Source organism: Alligator sinensis, unplaced genomic scaffold (genome assembly GCF_000455745.1).
Source record: "Alligator sinensis unplaced genomic scaffold, ASM45574v1 scaffold609_2, whole genome shotgun sequence".
Classification (NCBI taxonomy): domain Eukaryota; kingdom Metazoa; phylum Chordata; order Crocodylia; family Alligatoridae; genus Alligator; species Alligator sinensis.
The window spans coordinates 2,120,244-2,139,991 of record NW_005842090.1 but is presented as its reverse complement, the minus strand read 5'-3'; the positions used below and the strand labels follow the sequence as shown (position 1 = coordinate 2,139,991).

Sequence of the window (19,748 nt, the reverse complement as noted above, 5' to 3'; positions counted from 1 at the left end):
CGGGGCCGCCCTGTCCGGGCGGGGGGCCGGGGCGGGTCGGCGCAGGCGCGGGAGGCGCGGAGCTGTCCAGCAGGACCCGGCCGGGGCCGCTCTCCGCTCTCACACACTCAGCACCCACACTACACACCCATCTGACGCGCCCAACACACGACATACCACAGATACACACTACACACACGACACGCATTTCACACTCCCCCACACCACACCAGGCACACACTACACACATTACACACACGCACATATTAAACACCCACACTACATACACATGACCCACACTACACACCACACTACACACCTACACATACATGTATTACACCCCCCGCTACACACCCATGCGCACCACACACACTACACACCTACACATTAAACACCCACACTAGACATGCATCTGATACACATGCTATACACGCACACACACTATACACATGGCACGCGCACCCCCACTACACACCCACACGCACACTACACACATTGTACAGCCAGGGTCATCCCTGGGGGGGGCGAATCGGGGCAACCCCCCCTCACCTGCTGCTGACACCAACGCTGCTGATGGCAGCAGCAGCTTCTTTGGGTCTGATCAGAGTGGGGACAGGGCCCCTCACGGGCTGATTTGCCTGGGGCCTTGCACCCTGCTTGGGTTGTCTCTGTATACAGCACACACACACACTACACCCCCACACATCAAACACCCACACTACACACACATCTGACACACACACACACCACACCCACACACTACACACAGATTACACACACACCCCCTACATACCCCTTACACACATACCCTCACACCCTACATACACACCTCATACATGCCCGGACTTAGGCATCTTCCCTGGGCAGCCACAGGTCTCACATGGAGCAGAATCCGCCCACCAAACGTCACCCTGCAGCACCTGGCCCTGCCCTGGCCCATGCTGCCCAGCCCTTGGGGACCCTGCCATTGCCTGGCAGCTTCAGTGAAGCAGAAGTCCCCGATCCAGCGGGCAGAGCCAGGCTGTCACTGCCCCAGCCTCCGAGGAAAGGGGCACTAGCCTGAAAGACCCGGGCCTGGGGTCCAGCACCGCTGCCTGCTTCAGACATGTGGGAGGCAGACACAGGCGCATCCTGCCTGGAGTAGGGTAGAGTTGCACCTGCTAGTCTAACCCAGTGGGACTCAAGGGTTTGGCACTACAGTCCAGATGACTGGCATTGGGTGAGTACGGAGCCAGGGGCCAGATATGCCAGGAGTGGGCTCTGTGCTGCCTCTGCCAGCCTGGCACACCTGGATGTGGTCCCTGGATGCTGGGATTGGGCCCCCCCACTGCCTAAGTACTGGGATTGTGCTCCATGTGCCACAATTGGGCTCTGGGGCCCAACTCTACTTGCCAGGATCAAGCACCCAATCTAGTGCGCAAGGTCCAGGGCTCCCCACAAGTCCAGAAATGTGGCAGCAAGCCTACCACCAATTTTTAGATCCCTAGGGTACCCCATGGGCTGGCTGACAGCACTGGAGGCCATAGGTTCAGCACCCCTGGTTTAATACAATTATCTATCACAAGCTTTCATGGGCAGAGGCTAACTCCATCAGATGCTGTGAAAGGACATGCACAAAGCTGGGGGTAAGAAGAAGAGAGAAATTTGAATACAAAAGGCAGGGGAGAGAGAAGAGGGAGAGGGGAAATTCTGAGAGAGAGTAGAGAGAGACAGGGAAACTAACCAGCTGCCATAGCTACCCTCAGCTGGACACATGTATACCCAGCTTCCATGTTCACATTCTGGCACATCAAACTTGTATGCCCTAAAGCTTCCCTTGGTCTAAGCAGGTTGGCACCATTCTTTTTTTATTTACAAACTTCTCTCATTCCTTCACAAAAAAAGAGATTTCAGCACCCAGTGATGGCCCTCCCAGATCTGAGAAGTAGCTCAAGCCCAGCCACCCTCTCAGAGCGCAAATCTTTTGCAAGCCCTGCATGTTTCCTCTCTCCAGAGAGTCATAATAATGGGAGAAAAGACATGCAGTCTTGGCACAAGGTTCCAATAAACAAGGCAAGCTATTTTCAGACTAATTAACACAGAAGGTGCTCAGACAACATGGGGATGGGTGCAATTAAAAACAAAACAAAATGGCTAGATTTGAGGCTCCATCAGCACTGGGAGAAAATAAATAACCTTTCACTCCCCCCTCCCCCGCCACCGCAAAAAAAAAATATTGGTGGGTGTGTGATTTTATATATATAGAGAGAGAGAGAGAGAGAAGGAGCTGAGAAGTAGCCAGAGATTTATGAATAGGCAAAGCATTTAAGATTGCCTAGCTATTAGTTCACAAACTGATAACAGAACAGTTATCCTGAAAGAGCTTTCTTTCAGTTTCATCCTCCTAATTCTGATGAGGAAGCACCAACTTACTCCCATGGAGCAAGGCATTGTCTAGGGCCGTTGTGGCCAACCTTTTTGTTGGGCATGCCACAATGAGTTCTGCCCCCTCTCTGAGTGCCACTCTGATCCCCTTCCCCTGCCCCATCTGCTGTTCTGCTTTTTGCTTCCTCCCCAATCTGCTGCTGTGTCCCCTGGCCCCTCTGCAATATACTGCATGCCACACACAGAGGTTGCCAGTGCCACTTTTAGCACATATGTCCCAGGTTGACCACCCCTGCTCTAGGGAACAATCAACAGGTAGTTAAGTTCACAAATCCTCCTCTGTGAACCTTCTGTGGTCTATTGGCAATATCAAGCTCAGTATGAATATTGTGATAAGAATTTATAAGCTTGTGTGAAGAAAGGCATTTTAGACTATTTTATAGTTGGCAGAGAGCACTGGAGGTGATCTTGTCTTAATTAGAATCTTGAGAAATCTTAAAAGTTGAAGGTCTGCAATTCAAGGAGCCTCCCCAAAAAAGGGAGAAGGGACTAACAAAGAGGGAGTGAAAGGAAGAGGAGAGGTAAAAGAACAGTAAGTGCATGGAATTGATTGTGTCCAAAACTAGCAGAAGTCAAGGTCTCCAAAACTCTAATCCTGCCTCTGCTACCAATTCCTTCTCTGGCCTGAGAAAGCCAGTTGACTGCTGTGTTATTCCCTTTGTCTAGAAAAGTTTATTGGTTTAAACTAAACCGATTTCAAAGTTAAGCTAGTTAAACTAGTACAAATCCTGTCTGACCTTTGCTTATATCAGTTTAACTTAAGTCAGTAACTACATTAAGATAAAATGGGGTTGGAATTGTGAATATGTGTCTTCGTTACACACTGGCACCAGCTTAACTAAATTGATTTAAAGATCCAAGTAGCACACATTTCTTCTGCAAACAGTGCCCTAATCATTCATTGATGAAATATACTGCATAGACTGTGCTCATGCTAGACTTTTTGGAAAGTATTTAGCCTTCATAGCACTGGGATAGACAAGGCACCCATGCTTTTACAGCTCTGCTATCTCACCCTGTTAACAGCATGTCTGGACAACAATGGAAAAGAAAACAATGCCCTTTCTCAACTAGCATCCACTGTTGCTGCCACTGGTAGGAAAATGACCTCCAAAATGTTTAGTACAGACAAAACTACAGGGTATGTAAATCTCAGTTAATGTTAGGTACAGCACTTTAGGTACAGGAGATTTAAGAGACTATGAGTGCTGAGGATTGTAATTTATTTGTATTAAGAACCAAAAACTGTCACCAAAAAAAGGCAAAGTCCTTGCCAGAAAAAGCATAAAATGTAGATGAGGAGTTTGAGTTCTCAAATTTTAGGAGAGTGTTTAGAGAATCAACTGCTGTTTCCTAACTGTGGGGTGTTTGTCTTATTATTATAAGCCATTCTGTGCCTTTTGGATAGGGAAAAGTATAAATCTAATAAATAGATTTTTTAAAAATCCATAGCATAGGAAAGAGAGGAGGAACCATAAAACATTATGGAATTGGGGAGAAGACACCAGAGTAATAGTATCAGTAGTCAGACAGATAAACTCCAAATGGTCTTTATGTGCTTGTGTCTGTCTCTCACACACGCTTGCATGTGCATACACTCTCCCCTTTTCAACATGCTTGTGTTAGAAATTTTGCGGCAAACACCCCCTCTGCCAACATTCAAAATTTGAAAAATAAGTTAAGCCTATACATAAAATGGTTTTATTTATTGGAAAGAGATGGAAACAATACTATCTATGGTTATGTAGAATTCAGCTTGGTCATGACGGGTGGGGAAGGAGGCAGAAACAATCACTTAACAAGAAAATTCAAAGTTAAGACAATGTCCTGAATCTATACAGTGGAAGGAAGTTTAGTTTAATTAAAACTCATTGAGTTGAGGACTAAACGTCAGTGTTAACAGGCTGTCAAGTTCAGTAAACCCTAAATCTGACCTACATCTTACCAGCTTTTATTTATATTTCTACAGTTTATTTAAGAAAGCACAACTCATTATATTTCCCCCCAAACTCTTTACTGGTATTTGTACTACCTTTCTACACAAACTATTAATAACAAAATATCTGAAGAATGTAATTTGGTTTTCAGCATTGATTATTTTTGTGCTTCTCTGAGCCTGAGCTGTTAAATTTGACTGGTAAATTACACTTTCTGGAAATGGTGAACATCAGGGTGGTGATTTTGCATTTTCAGCATTGCAAAGGGATATTTACATTCCAGACAAAAGGGGAAGTATTTTAATATGTTTATAGATAGATGTAAATATTTTCTTATGTGTTTACTTTGTAAGACACCCTCTAATAAAGTTAAACTTTAAACTACTTGATAATGGTAGGAATTCTTTGTATATATTTTTATGTCAAAATGCCAGTTGGACAGAACTCACATTCAACCTTGCAGCAATAAGCCATCACACAAAGAACTAAAAACATGTTGGCAGGGAAATGACAGTGTATAGCTTCCACAAGGCTAATAAAACATGAATTGAAAAATGCTTTTGAAACTTGTGAATAATTTTATTATACTCTGATCGTCAAAATTCCTTGTCTCTATGTGTGTCATTTAAAGAATTAGTCTTTTATAAGCATGACCCAATCTTGTCCACACTAGCATATTACTGACAATGGGCATAACTGGCCTGGGGTAATATGGTTTAAATAATACCTACCAACAAAAAAGATGGCTATTCAACATTGCCATAGTCTTGGAAACAGTACTAAAGAGAACTGTCCCAGACAACACATACAAACGCAGACAGAGGTAGTTAGCCATGTTAATCTGAAGTCAGGCAGAAGACGTGGTACATTTGCACTTTATAGACTAATTAAATCAAAAGGGTCTCTTCTCAGTATCTGACCCTACCTTCTGCCCATACTTACAAATTAAATTGGGTTCTATACTGGTTTAGATAAAACCCTTGCTAGTGTAGACAAGGCCAAAATGTCCCCATTCTTCTTATTCCCCCACCCTCCAAATGCAAACGAATGCTAACTATCATTATTGTCAAGACTTGCCAGGGACTTTTTAGTTAATCCTTTAATTGATCATTAAGGTATTAACTTGTTTGAATGTCTGTTTGCATTGGCTGCAGGGTGAACAGGATTTTAATAACCTTGCTCTCCTCAGCTTAGTGAGGTGTTGTATGGATGAAAAGGCCTGAGGCCTTCCAACATGTAGAATTCAGGAGGGAAAGCTTTATGTCTTCACTTTTGCCCCACTTCATCCTATTACCAGGCTTTTTTACTGTCATGGGGATGCCCCCTCAGTGCAGGGTTACTACATGCTCAGTGCTCTTCCCCATTCTATTTTTGATTTTGTTGCTGTATCAAAAACCATCTTGTGCATTATATTTGGAGTAAAGATTGGAGAGCTGTCCTAATAGGAGAAGCAGGGGATTTCTCTTATGGTTGGTATAGAGTGTAGCTGGTTCTAGATTACTTGGGTCTTGTGGCTTGACAGGAAAGTAATGGTAAAGCCACCTAATCATAAAGCCAACAGTTTCGCATTTTGCTTCCCCAGCTACTCAAAGCATTCAAAATTGGGGCATACTGAGGTCCTTGCTGCATTGGACAATTAGTACATATTTTATTTAGTTTTATCATGCCATATATGGACCTGAGATTTTATTTCCTGGTCTCTTCCTAAATACATGGGTTGAGGGATATAAGGGGAATCTAGCAAATACTATTTTTAGTAACAGTGACTGAGTGAAATGTGCAATTTTACTCTAAGATATAGAAGTTTTTATCGTAATCTTTTTAAACTGAATATTTATTCTTCAGCTGGCCAATGGCTTTGAACAAGTGCTTTGAAAGATGAGAAGAAAGACAAAGAGGTTTTTCTGTAATTTAAGCATACCTGTGCGCACACATACACACACACTATATATTACAGACATATATACATATATTCTTTATTTTAAATGCTTTGAATTAAGTGATGTTTTTAAAAGTTATTCTTTTTGAATCCCAAGATCTCTGTAAAACTTGATTGTTCTGGGGTTAAGCAGAAAGACAGAATAGAGTGAGAAGGAGTCATTTGAAAAAATTGAAGAATTGATCAAGATAACTGTGAATGTTGTGAGCCTTCTTTGAACAGCAAAATCATATATAGCAAAAATATTTACAGCTAAGCTAAAATGACTTTTAAATTCTCACTGTTTTACAATCTTGTTTTAGAAAACTATTCAAAACATTGGCTCTGCTGTTTAATTGAAACAAATGCCATCATGCACAAATATGGTTTCATATCATATGGTTCTGCATATACATTGAAGTTACTGCTATTGCAGAAAGAGCCAAGTTAATTTTAAGCCATATTCCAAACAAAAATAAAACATTGGTCTATAAATGGAGGACAAGTTTGTGAACAGGCTCAGAGAAGCATTTTTTTAAATACAGTATTTTCATGTTTGGCTATTGTGAAAGGGGCATTCTGGCTATGTATAGACATTCAAAAAGCCTGAGCCTGAATTGATTCAATCTTTGCAGGTTAGTCTAACCTGTGTAGATTGAACTGGCAAGCAAGTGAATAGACATTTACTTTTGATTCCGGAAATGCAGCTACATGCCTGCAATGGCCCAGGCATGAAGCCAGGGGGCACTAGAGCAGCCCTCCCTTCCTTTCTGCAGTGGCTGGGGGAAGCTGAGCTGAGGGGGCAGGGGGAGGCATGGCCAGGCCCTAGCAGGCCTGAGTATGATTGGGGAGGGGTTTAAACTCCCACCCTGGCCTGCAGGGACCCCAGCCAGGGTCTGCCTGGAGAAGCAGGGAAGCAGCCCTTACCAGACTTTTTTGTAGTGGGGAGGGAGCATGGCCAGACCCTGGCCCCTGGCCAGATGCCAGCCTGGCATGGTGCCTAAGGCAAAGAGGGGAGGGGGTTTATTCCCCCCTTCCCCCAGGGGACCCCAGTTGGGGTCTGCCTGGTTGGGGTGGAGCAGCCCCTGTCAGGATCCCCAACCCCCTTGCCACTCCAGCACCAGGGGCAGCTGCTAGAAGACACTGATTTAACTTAAACCAGAAAGGGGTCTGGGACAGAAGTTCTATAAACTGGCTTGACATTGTAGCAGGCAAACTGAGTTATGCTCAGGCTCTTAGCATAACTTTAGGCCTTCCCAGAACTAAGCAATTAAATTGTACAGAGTGCCTTACAAGGCACTGTGAAAAATGACTGCTCTGTTTGATATGGTGGGATAACCAGGTACAGTAGTTTCCCTAAAAGGAAAGAAACCCAAAAATGGAATAGGATTGGAGTACCTTATCTAAAAAGATGAGGTAAGAAACCTGAGGATTGGACAGTTTGAGATGAGAAAGTTACAAAAGTAGTGGACAAACAAAGAGACAGTGTGTGTTTGTGTTGCCACCCTGGGGAGACAGGAGCAGCCTTGGACTTCTTGCTTTGAGTAACAGGAAATCCAGAAACTAACATCCCACACACCCCGCAGAGGATCTGAGGCTGGTACCACCGAAGGTCGCTGTTGTAACGTCTAAGGAACCATTTGCCAGGTCGTATTGCAAGGATAATTATCGTGTAATAAACCTAGGGGTTACTAATAAAGTTCACTTGATACCAAATCAGATGAGGGGCTGTGTCAATCTTTGGGGGTCTCTGGTAAAAGGAACCCTGGGACAGCAGACATCAGTCAGTTAAGTCTGATACTACATTCAACCAGGTTTATCTTAAACCAGGTTGGGCCATTTTGAAAGTGGTTTATGTGCACTAAACTTCTGTTCTGTTACAGTTTTAAACCGCCTTCTGATCACTTTAACCAGTTTATGTGTAACTTCTGTCCCTGGCCTATAGGAAATAGGGAGCAGAATGAAAGAAAATTGATACTATCACTGGCAAGGAAAAATATCCTTTTGCTTAAGATTTGGCCTGTAACTCAGGAAATCTGATGGAAGTCTCCTCTTCTCTGCCTCCTCCTCCTTTTCTGTAAAAGAGGGACAATGCTTATACTACTTCAATTGGGTATTATAGGACACTCAGATGCTACACAGCTATAGGGACGCTTGTGACAGGTGCTTTGGAAAGACAGAATATTCCAGAGACTATTACATCAAGATGTGACATGTTATGAGCACATGGAAAATTCAAGGACTACTGCATCAAGGCTATCAGTGTTACATGGGCCCTTTGTGTTCCTGGTTCAGTGAGTGGGTTTCTTGTAGGAACTGCTGTCACTAGGGAGTAATTAATGTAAATCACTAATGAAGATAATAAGTCTGTGGCAGTCTCATTCCCTGGGGGAAATAGCGAGTAGTGGTTTCCTTTGATTTAAGAGGCCCGACAAAGAAGTAAAACTATAAAGAGAGGGTCGTGATCTCAGAGAAGGGTCACTTGCTGGATATATTCATGTACTGTAGCTGCCAGGATCCTAGGTGGATATGTAAGTATGCATGAAAGCTGCTTATATGTTATTACATGTTTTCTCTAGTGCTTTGGCTCTGAATAAACAGTTTTTTACTATGTGAAAGGTGGCTGATCACTGGTTAACACTGGCCAGGTCTACACTACAAAGGCTGGCTAGCATAATTATGTTGATTAGGATCACAGTGAAAAAAAAGTCACTTACCCCCACCAGCTGCTGGTATCGCTTATGTCATTTGGGGACTTGATTTAACTACTCCCATAAAAAGCACTTTTGCTAGTATAAGATCTATCTCCAGCAGGAGGCTTTGCTGGTATAGCAGCTGTGTCAGCATAGCATCTGCAGGTAACCTAGCCCTGCCGTAGTCCCTGAGAAAGATGAGTTGCAGGTGCTGAACTTAAATCCTTTGGGAAAGTAAGAATGACCAGAAAGAGGGCAGTAGTTTCAAAACACAATCTAGAGGGGGGAAATAAGTGCTTCACACCTGAGAAATATAAGGGTTTAGAGGCCTGAAACCTAAGACTTTGAAGAGACCATGAAAGAGACCAGTGCAGTTAATTGAGGAACTGAGACAATAACCACCATACAAAAACCTTGCAAATAGAAATTTCTGAATATGCAGAAAAAGATAGAGCCCCCTTTTTTTAAAGAACATCAAGTGGGTCATAATATGGCCTTGTCAAGTGTGAGTTTGGGACCAAATGTATAAGGAATCCAGAACAGCATTCTTGAGATGCACGTTCACTAGGGACAGAAGTTACACATAAAATGGTTTAAGTGATCAGAAACTGGTTTAAACCTGTACCAGAACAGAAGTTCAGTGCACATAACACTGGTGTAGTTGGGGATGGTCTACTCTTCACTTTCAAAATGGCTAAAACTGGTTTAACATAAACCTGCTTGAATTTAGTGTCAGACTTAACTGATTTGGGTCAAACTGCTTTATGGGAATTCTGTCCCAAACACCTTCCTGGTTTAAGTTAAATAAAAGTCCCCCAGCATTCCAGCATGCTCTGCACCCCTGGGCTGTGCTCTCTGCTCCAACAGAGCAGGACTAGCCCAGCCCCCAGGTGCCAGCAGGGACTTTTCCATCCCCAGCAGCCAGGAGTGGGGTGTATTTTCTCACCCGCTTCTCGGCCAGGAAATCAACCAGCTCCCATCTGGGGCAGGGGAATAAAGCCCCCACTACCAGCTTCCCCGCTCTGCTGGGCATGGAGTGGGCATTCCTCCCACCCCCGGCTTCAGTTGCTGGGGGTGGTGGGCCCTCAGGCTGTAGCTCTGCCCAGGAGGCACTGGACAGCCAATGCTCTGTCCCCCTGAGCCAGCTCCAGCAAAGCAGTGGCACCAGGGTCTGTGCTCACTCAGCAGCTCCTGGGAGGGTCTGGAATTGGGGTGGGAGAGGGAAAGGGAGGAGGCTGCCATTTTTTATCCCCACTCCCTCCTCAGCCAACCTGCTGGCTGGGAAGCAAATACCACCAGGTGATCAGCCCATCTCCTAGCTGCACAGAAGCCCACAGTCCATGAACGGTGTGTGCCCCGGTGGCTGGGGGGGAACGGTTGCACTGTTGGCGGTGGGAGCACAGTGGCAACTGCGGGAGCACAGCGGCGGTAAGCTAGGAACTCCTGCAGATGCCGCTGGCACTATCAGTGGTAGGGGGCATGGCGAGTGCCGACCAGGGGTCAGCGATCACCCACAGGTGCCACTGGCAGCAGCAGTGGCCTAGGGTGATCGTGGACTGCCTGCAGATGCCACTGGCAGTGTTGGCAGCAGGATGGTGAGTGGCAACCTCCCGCAGGCGCTGCTGACACTGTTGGTGGCGCCTTTTTACAGGGGATGCACTGCCACGCTCAGGGGGTGCACGTGCAACCGTGTGCACCCCCTATGCTTTGGCCCTGCCACAGTCCAACCTGAGTCAGAAGCCAGGGCAATTACCCAGCCATGCCCCTTCCCCAGCCAGTGGGCCAGCTGAGGAGGGAGTGGGGAGGGGAACAGCCCCATTATGGGCTTCCCACCACTGTGCTGTGCACAGCCTGGATACAAATCCAAAGTCAGGGTGCGGGGGTGGGGTAGGGGGAGGCTGTTTCCCTCTGACTCCCTCCTCAGCCAGCCTGCCAGTTGAGCAGGGAGCATGGCTGGGTGATAAGGCTGGCTCCCAGCTCAGGCGGGGGAGCAAAACCCTCACTGAAGGCTTCCCTGCAGCTGGAAGCTGAGCTGATCACCAGGCCATGCCCCCTCCCCAGTGGGCAGGCCAGCTGAGGAGGAAGGTGTGGAAAAACAGCCCCCACTGAGGGCTCTCCCCCTGCACCTGGCACAGCCCAGCTGGGGGTCCAGAGCTTGGGGGGGCATCCCCCCCCCCAACTCCCTCCTCAGCCAGCCTGCTGGCCAAGGAGGGGGCACAGCCAGGTAATCAGCCCAGCTCCTGGCTCTGGGTGTGGGGGGAGGAAAGAACCACCCTGCTGGGGGTCCAGTGCCAGGCAGAGGGGAGAGGTTCCCCCCACATCTTCAGCCAGTCCAGACTGAGGAGGTGGGATGGCTAGGGAGACTGGATCCAGGCATGGGGAGAGAGAGAGAAACACCCCACTGGGGGCTTCCCTCTTCCCCTTCCCCAGCACTAGGGACAGCCTGGCTGGAGGTCTGATGGGGAGGTTTCCCCCATGCCCCCTCCTCAGCTGACTGGAGGCTAAAGAGGGAGCGTGGCTGGGGAAGTCATCCATCTCCCCACTAGCCACCAGGCTGGGAGGTGAGTTCTAGCATGCCCTGGCTCCTGGTGTGGACCACTGCAGGGGTCTGTCTCCCTTCCACTTTTGAAAAGCTAGTGTGACTTCACTTTCTTATCAGTTGAGTCTAAGTAGTTCACAGAAACCTGCAAAGATTGGATCAATTCAGCCTCAGGCTTTTTGACTGTTTGTCCCTAGCCCTTATGTCATTCTGGGAAATCAGTGGCCGAGTTTAACATTTGATATCAGCAAGTTCGCAGACAACACCAAGCTGTGGGGAGTAGTAGATATGCTGGAGGTAGGGTTAGGATTCAGAGTGAGTTAAACAAATGGCAGGATTGGGCCAAAAAAATCTCATGAGGTTCAACAAGGACAAGTGCGAAGTCCTGCACTTAGTACAAGCTGGCAGCTGACTGGCTGGGAAGCAGCTCTGCAGAAAAGGACTTAGGGTTACAGTGGATAATAAGCTTGAATCTAAGCCAACACTCTGCTAAGAAGGCTAATGGCATACTGGGCTACATTGGTAGGTGTGTTTCCAGTAGTTCAAGCATGAACGGCGCATGCCCCTGGAGGCTGGCAGGGGCACAGTGACTGCCTGCAGGCGGCGGCAACGGTGTCGGCAGCAGGGGACATGGTGGCAGTGAGTGGAGACCACTTACAGGTGGCTGCAGTGACATCGGTGGTAAGGGCGGGCCAAGTGGGGACCTCCTGCAGGCAGCCACAGCAGTCTTGGCAGTGAGGGGGAGGGGTGGCAAGCAGCAGGCAGTGGGGAGGGACCACCCGCAGCCGCCATCCACACTGTCGGCAGCAGCAAGCTGTGAGCAGGGGCTGCCCGCAACCGCCAGGGGGGCGGCAGCAAGCACCCACAGAAGCCGGCAAGAGCTTCAGCAGCAGCCAATCTCGTGGGGGGGAGGGGGATGTGCCCCCCATGCCTCTCCTATGTGTTGCCTATGAGGTCAAGGGAAGTGATTATTCCCCTCTATTCTGCATGGGTGAGGCCACATCTGGAGTTGACTGTGTTCAGTTTTGAGACCCCTACAGAAAGTATGTGGACAAATTGGAGAGAGTCCAGAGGAGGGCAACAAAAATGGTGAGGGGGCTGAAGGACATGATTTATGAGAAAAGACTGAGGGAACTGAGCTTATTTAGTCTTGAGAAGAGAAGACTAAGAGGGGATTTAATAGCAGCCTTCAACTACCTGAGGTGGGGAGTTGAAAGAGGATGGAACTGGACTGTTCTCAGTGGTGGCAGATGACAGAACAAGGAGCAATGGTCTCAAGTTGCAGCAAGGGAAGGTTAGATTAGATATTAGGAAGAATTTCCTCACTAGGAGGGTAGTAAAACACTGGAACAGGTTACCCAGAGAGGTGGTGGAAACTCCATCCTTGGGGGTTTTCAAAACCTGGCTAGACAAAGTTTTGGCTGGGATAATCTAATTGGGGATGGTTCTGTTTTGCGCAGGGGGTTGGACTAGATTACCTCCTGAGGTCCCTTCCAACCCTAACTTTCTATGATTCTATGATATCCATTCCTCATGCTACCTTACTGGTGTATGTGTTACTAAAGAGAGGTAATAAAGGAAAGTTTGGTACTTATTACCAGCCCAGAACAATTATTTGTGATGGAAGAGCTGAAAATAAAACCCATTGTTTTATTGTGGGGCAAGAAGTGATTGCAATCTTTGGAAACAGTTTTGATGCCTATCATTTAGAGCAATGGGGCCCATGACAGCAGCAAAAATTTGTCTTCAGGCATCTCTTTATGAGCCACAGGCTTGAATCCTGTCCAGCAAGAATGGCAGCGCTAACTAGTAAGCAGAAACAGCTCCTCAGACAAGAACATTTCCCTCACCCTGACATAGCCTTCTATTCACAACACTTATTCAGAGTGAGGCATTAGTGATATTCAGAATTACTAGTCTTTTTTTCCAGACAATGCATCATTACAGCCATTATTATTTCCAAATGTTTAATAGTTTACCAGGAGAAGTAAAGAGAAAAGCAATAGAAGGCAGGCAACTTTGACTAAGCCAAAAATGAAACAAACCCACATTTGAGCATGCACAAAGACCTCATTATGCTTTAAGAACAGAAATAGAAAGAGGAAGAGTTCCTTAAATAATCCCTTTCCTAATCTAAAGTACAGGGTGTATTTCAGGTTTTTAGAGCTCTCACAAGCCATAGCATAACCTTTCCAGGAAAAGAAGTCAGATAAAAAGGTTTAAAAAGCCATCAGCCTTTACTAATATGAAAAAAGGGGTTGGATTCCTTATTTTTTTTGCTTTAAAAGATGCAGACACTGCTATTTCCCCAAAATGTCTCTGCAAGTCCTGAATCATTTCCTGTTAGACAACAGTGTTTTCATTAGAGCAGTATTCTCAGCCACATCAACCATGGATAAAAAAGAAAATATTTAATTTCACGTTGCCAGTATTTGTTTCTATACTAGCACATTTTGTAACTCTAATTTAGCATTGGGACACTCTGGAGTACAGGCAAGTGATAAAGCCACCAAATGCTAGACTTTTCTTTCTACCTCAAGCTTAAAAATATGTCACTTTTAAGCTGAAGATCTTAAAGTGCAGGACAAATACCAGTCAGCCTCTGAAGCATACAAGTGAAGTGAATGGTCCAAAAATCACAGAGAATCAATGGCAGAGCTAAGAATAGAGTCCAAGAGGCCCAGCAGTCTCCTGTTATAATCATTACAACAACTTTTCTTCCAAAGAGATTTTTAACACCTTTTTGCTTCAGAGTACTAAGAATTAACTCTTCTTTGTGCCTTTCTTTTCCATAGAAATGAGAATGTCTCTGGACTCTTCCTTAAGCAGAGAGGAAACTATGTTAGTCTGAAGTCAGGCAGAAGGCAGGGTAAAGATGCAGCTTATAGACTAAGTAAATCAGAGATGCATAAGCTTTCGTGAGCCCAAGCTCACTTCGTCATGAAGTGATGCACAAAGAACTGAAGTGAGATCACCATGAAGTGACCTTGGATTCATGAAACTTATGCATCTCTGATTTACTTAGTCTGCAAGGTGCACCTCTACCCTGCCTTCTGCTTGAGCACTTCCCCGTGTTTCTGCTCTTCAGGCTAAGGTACTGCATGCAGCACTACAACTGGCTCATTTCCCAGGATCATTCTGAATGTTGAACAGCTCAGGTAACTTAATATATTCCCATTAATGACCCAGGCCCCAATTTTGCAAAAGTGTATGCATCTATGCTAGAAACCATGCTGCTTTCTAATTGCACATTAAAATCCCAGCATAGACAGGCTGGGTGTAACTTTACACATTAGCTATGCAAGGGAAATGCCAATAGGGGTTTAATGTCATCCGGCAAATGTTTTAAAGCTGCAGGGTGCTTTGCTGGTACTAGGCTGTCAGTGCACACCTTCTCCCCAGTGTAGCCACAGGCACTGCATGCAATGGGACTAGTCCCATGTTTATAGCAAGATGCCCATCTCAGAAGGATTAGCACCAGAGATAGAGCTGCTCCATGAATCCTGGGGTGTATGGTTTAATGAGGGGGATGACAGCCTGCAGCAAGTGTGCCACAAGTGGCATGGGCACAGCACAGCAGATCACAGAGTGGACAGGCAGGGGTGGCCAGGGCAGGAAGCAGAGCAGCAGATCAGGCAGGAAGCAGCAGGCAGAGCAGCAGAGTAGACAGGGAACAGAAAGCAGATCAGCAGGCGGGGCAGGGAGCAGAAAGAACAAGCCAAACAGGGGACATGGAACAGGGAGCAGAAAGCAGAGTAGCAGATCTGGCAGGGAGCAGAAAGTAAAGAACCTGGACGGGGAAAACAGGGCAGGGAGCAGAAGGCAGAGTAGCAGATCTGGCAGGGAGCAGAAGGTAAAGTGGGACAGGGAATGCAGGGCGGGAGCAGAAGGCAGCGCAGCAAGTCAGACGGGGGACACGGCGGGGAGCAGAGAGCAGAGGAGCAGGTCGGGCAGGGAGCAGGAGACGGACCAAGTCAGGCGGGACGCGGGGAAAGGAGCAGGAAGTAGAGCCGCAAATCGGGGGGGAGGGGGGTTGGGAATGGGTGTCCTGCGTAGGGCCACTTCGTGGCAGCCCGCCAGAAAGGTCCCCCCCCGCGCCCGCGCAGCCCGGTGCAGCGGCCGGGAGCGGGCTCCGCCGGGTCGGGGATGCCTCGCTCCGCGCCTGTTGCCCGCGGATCCCGCTGCAGCAGCCTCCCTCCCCACCTCCCTCCCTCCCTCGGGGCGGCCGGCGCAGCCGGGAGATCCCCGCCCGGCCCCGCAGCACAGCCCTCCCCCGCCGGGGGCAGCGCCCGGGTCCTTACCTTGCCTTTTTCTATCAACTCCATGATGTAGCCGAACTGCTTCCCTTCATCTGACTCGGACATGGCTGGCAACCTTTGCCGGCGGATGCCCACACGCCCGGCAGCCTCCTAAAGGGCAAGGACTTCTCCACGCTGCTCTGGGCAGGAGATTTGCCCCCAGAAAGGGGGGAAGGTGGGAACCCTCCTCCCCCCAGAAAAAACCCAACCGCCCTGAGCTGTGCTCTGAAGGACTAAAAGGAAAGAGACAGGGAGCTGCCTTGATTGATTGCATTGGTGATGTGGTCAGGGAGAAGATGAGCTAACGGAAAAAAGTGAGAGCTGCTGTGAAAATGTATTAGGTGAACTTGGGACATACAAGCTCCTCCTAAAGGGCCTGTGTTTCTCCTCCCCCTCGGGCATCTCTCTTTAAGCTGGGAACAACACACCACAAAGGCAGTCTGGTTCCGGTGTGTAACATGAAGTACTCCAGTCTGGGCTTGAAATTTGGTGGGTCCAAGTCAAAACAGGCAGGGAGCAGAAAGCAGAGGAGCAGGGCAGCCCCCTGCCTTTATTTGGTCAGAACGTGGGAAGTGCCTTTCCCTTCCCCCTTACAATCGGACTGTTTTAACCCACAAGGGAAGGGAGAGATGCACAGCAAAGAACATGAAACCAGCTGGCCTCCTCCGGAGATGAGGTGGAGTGAAAGGGCATGAGCTGAACATCAGCCTAGAAGGCATGGTAGTGAAGGAAGATGACTGTACTAATCCTGTAGATTAAGCATGTTGCTGCTCCAAAAAAAAAAAAGGGTGGCTTATATAAAAACACAGCAGTAGCTTATATGAGTGATTTTTCTGAGTATCTGTTGAGTGTGATTAAAAAGACGTGGTCATCTTAAAACTCAGTTCCTTACTTGAATTCCTTTAGATAATCAGACCTAACATTTAATATCTGGCTAAGTTTTCACCATTGGTTCTGGCTCAGGTGCTAGCACTTTTTTAGCTCGCACCACAAAAGCTACATGATTACGCCTACACTGAGAATATCTAAGAAGCTATTTAACTTAAAACACTCTGAGCAGGGTCTCTGAAGACAATAGAAGTACTCAGAGTGCATACATTTTCATCTGCAAACAAAGGGGTGGCTACACAGTGTATGAATCCTAGAGAAGCAGGGCTGGAAGGTACTCCAGAGATCATCTAGTTCCCTCCCCAAGGCAGGAATCATAGAAAGTTACTGTTGGAAGGGACCTCCGGAGGTCATCAAGTCCAACCCTCTTGCTCAAAGCAGGACCAACCTCAACTAGGTCATCCCAGCCAAGGCTTTGTCTAGCTGGTTTTTGAAAACTTCCAAGGATGGAGCTTCCACCACCTCTCTGGGTAACCTGTTCCATTGCGTTACTACCTTCCTAGTGAAAAAATTCTTCCTAATATCTAACCTAAATGTCCCTTGCTGCAACTTGAGACCGTTGCTCCTTGTTCTGTCATCTGCCACCACTGAGAACAGTCCATCTTCATCCTCTTTTGAACCCCACTTCAGGAAGCTGAAGACTGCTATTAAGCCTCCTCTCAGTCTCCTCTTCTCTAGCCTAATAAGTCCGGTTCCCCCAGTCTTGCCTCATAAATCATGTTCTCCAGCCCCCTTGTTATACAAATAGACTTTTTGCCAATTGCTTTTAATTTTATGTATTTTCTTGAGTTTTGCATTGCCTTAAAAAACTCCATTTTGTATTGCTCCATTCTGTATCTTGACATAAGTGCTCGACCTTTGTATGCTGTATGTGTGAGAGAATGGGTGAGAGTGTGTTTGTGGAAAAGGAAAACATCAGCTGGTGACTGACTGAAGAATGCAGACAGATAAAAGACAAAAGCAAGAAAAATCCACCCCAGAACAGCAAAAGAACAACGGCAACTGACCTTCAAGGAAGAACACAATGATAACCCAGCAGAAGCCCAGAAGACTGGGTGAATTGACAAGGCTATAAAAGATGGGGCGAGATGTATCGATTTTGAATCTTGTTCTGCATGTCATCCTGGAGCATCAGTTCATCTGACAAGAGGGACTGCCAGAAGCCTGGCTCCTACTCGTGATCAACTTGGCTGGCCACCAAGTTGATCCAAGCACCGATAAGACTGGTAACATATACCAGCGCAGAAGGGGGGGGGGGTGTGTGTGTGTGTGTGTGTGTGTGTGTGTGTGTGTGTGTGTGTGTGTGTGTGTGTGTGTGTGTGTATTAAGCGCTTAATCAATAGATGCGGCATCTTGCCTTATCCTCCCTCATAAGGTCTTGCTCATGATTTGAGCAATTGGCAATTTATGTAACACCCTCCACATTTTGTCGCCCTCTGCTAGACTCTCTCCAAACCGTAATTTAAATTCTACATAAGTTTACCCTCAGCCCTGATACAACACAGCCCTAACTTGCCACAGCTAAAATAGGAGAACCACAGCAGCCAACATCCTGCTTCCATGAAATGTTGTCCTATATATGCTGAAGAGATCCAAGGGAGAGGGCCACACTCCCCTTTCCCTCCTCTCCCCAGCTGCAGAGGAAGGCAAAAACCCTCACAGTCCAAACCAATCTAACCATGAGGTAAAATTCCTTCCTGACCCCAAATATGGAGATTGGTCTGACCATGAGCAGAGGGGCAAGGCCCTCTAACCAGGAACCTCTGGCTTTGGTCCCAGCAGGAGCATTAGTCAAAGTCCCCAGCCTTGGCTGTAACCAACACCCAATGCTTCTGGGAAGGCTTAAAAACACCCTGACACATATAGCAGAAAAAGGGGTGAGGGGAAGGAAGAGAGGGCAAGCAGTAAAGCCCAGAAGCATGGGAAATACCTACAGTTACACTTGGGTTGGGGAATGGCATAGTTATGCTTCGATCAGCAGTCAGCAACATTTTTGGGCAGAATGCCAAAAAACCGTGCAACTTCAACTTGTAAAATGTTGGTGTGCCAGGAGCAGACAGTGAGGGAGCCACGAAGGGCCCAATCCTTGTTGTGGCAGTGAAGCCCTGGCCCCTTGCCCACCATCTGCCTAGAGACATGTGTGAACCTGCCGCCAGCAACAAGCCAAGCCAGGGCTCCATAGACCCTGCTGCAACTGCTTGCAACCTCCCTGCCACCTGACGTGAGCAGCCCTGGCTCTGTGGCTGGTGGCAGGGGCCTGCCCAGAGCCTGGGCTGGCTGTAGCATGCTGAGCAAAATAGTTTCATGTGCCACACTCCAGCACGCATGCCAGGGGTTCCCAGCCCCTGGCTTAGATCATCCCTGGCCAGTGGCTCTCCAACCTTTTCTTGAACACCTCCAGCAATGGAGAATATAGCGCACAGGTAAGTATATATGTGCTTGCTTTAATCTAGTTAGCACAACAAACAATAGCAGAAGAGTGCCTAGGGCACAGGTGGGCAAAATGGCCCCTGCCCATTTCAGTGTGGCCAGTTTCCACAGAGACCCCAGTAGTGGTGGTGCCATGACAGCATGGAGCTAGGGTTTCCATGGAGACTGGCCCCCAGCAGCATTGGCAAGGTGCACGACTGGGCAGTGAGCTGTTCCAGGGTCAGTGCTGGGATCTTATAGTGGTAACAGTATGGTCCAGAGCTGCAATCCACTGCCTGCATGCCCTTGCTTGGGTCACGCAGGCAGTGGATTGCAGCTCTGTCCCAGCTCCAGATCATGCTGTGACTGCTGTAAGGTCCCAGCCCGGGAGCAGCTTCCCACCCAGATATGCACCCTACCAGCACTGCTGGGGCCGCGTCTCCATGGAAACCCTGGCCCCGTGCTGTCATGGTGCCGCTGCTCTCAGGGTCTCCATGGAAACCGGCCGCAGCAATGTGAGCAGGGACTGCTGGGAAATGGAGACTGCCGCAGGCCCAATGTGGTCCCAATTTTCAAGAAAGGGAGAAAGGAGGACCCAAGTAACTAGAGGCCTGTAAGCCTTACCTCGGTGCTCAGGAAGATTTTGGAGAGAATCATCAAGTA

At 47.6% G+C, this 19,748-nt stretch overlaps 1 protein-coding gene across 2 annotated transcripts in view; it reads right to left on the bottom strand.

Moving 5' to 3' along the window:
• Window positions 1–16,535, bottom strand: part of TRIM36 (tripartite motif containing 36) — a 52,311-nt gene extending 35,776 nt beyond the window's left edge. For both annotated transcript variants that reach the window (XR_003094180.1, XM_006023994.2), the window contains exon 1: window positions 15,792–16,535. Coding sequence is in view for 1 of the 2 variants with exons in the window: in XM_006023994.2 (XP_006024056.1) it covers window positions 15,792–15,854 (63 nt within the window). In the remaining variant the exon portion in view is untranslated. The remainder of the gene's footprint in view (window positions 1–15,791) is intronic.
• Between the last annotated feature and the right edge of the window lie 3,213 nt (window positions 16,536–19,748).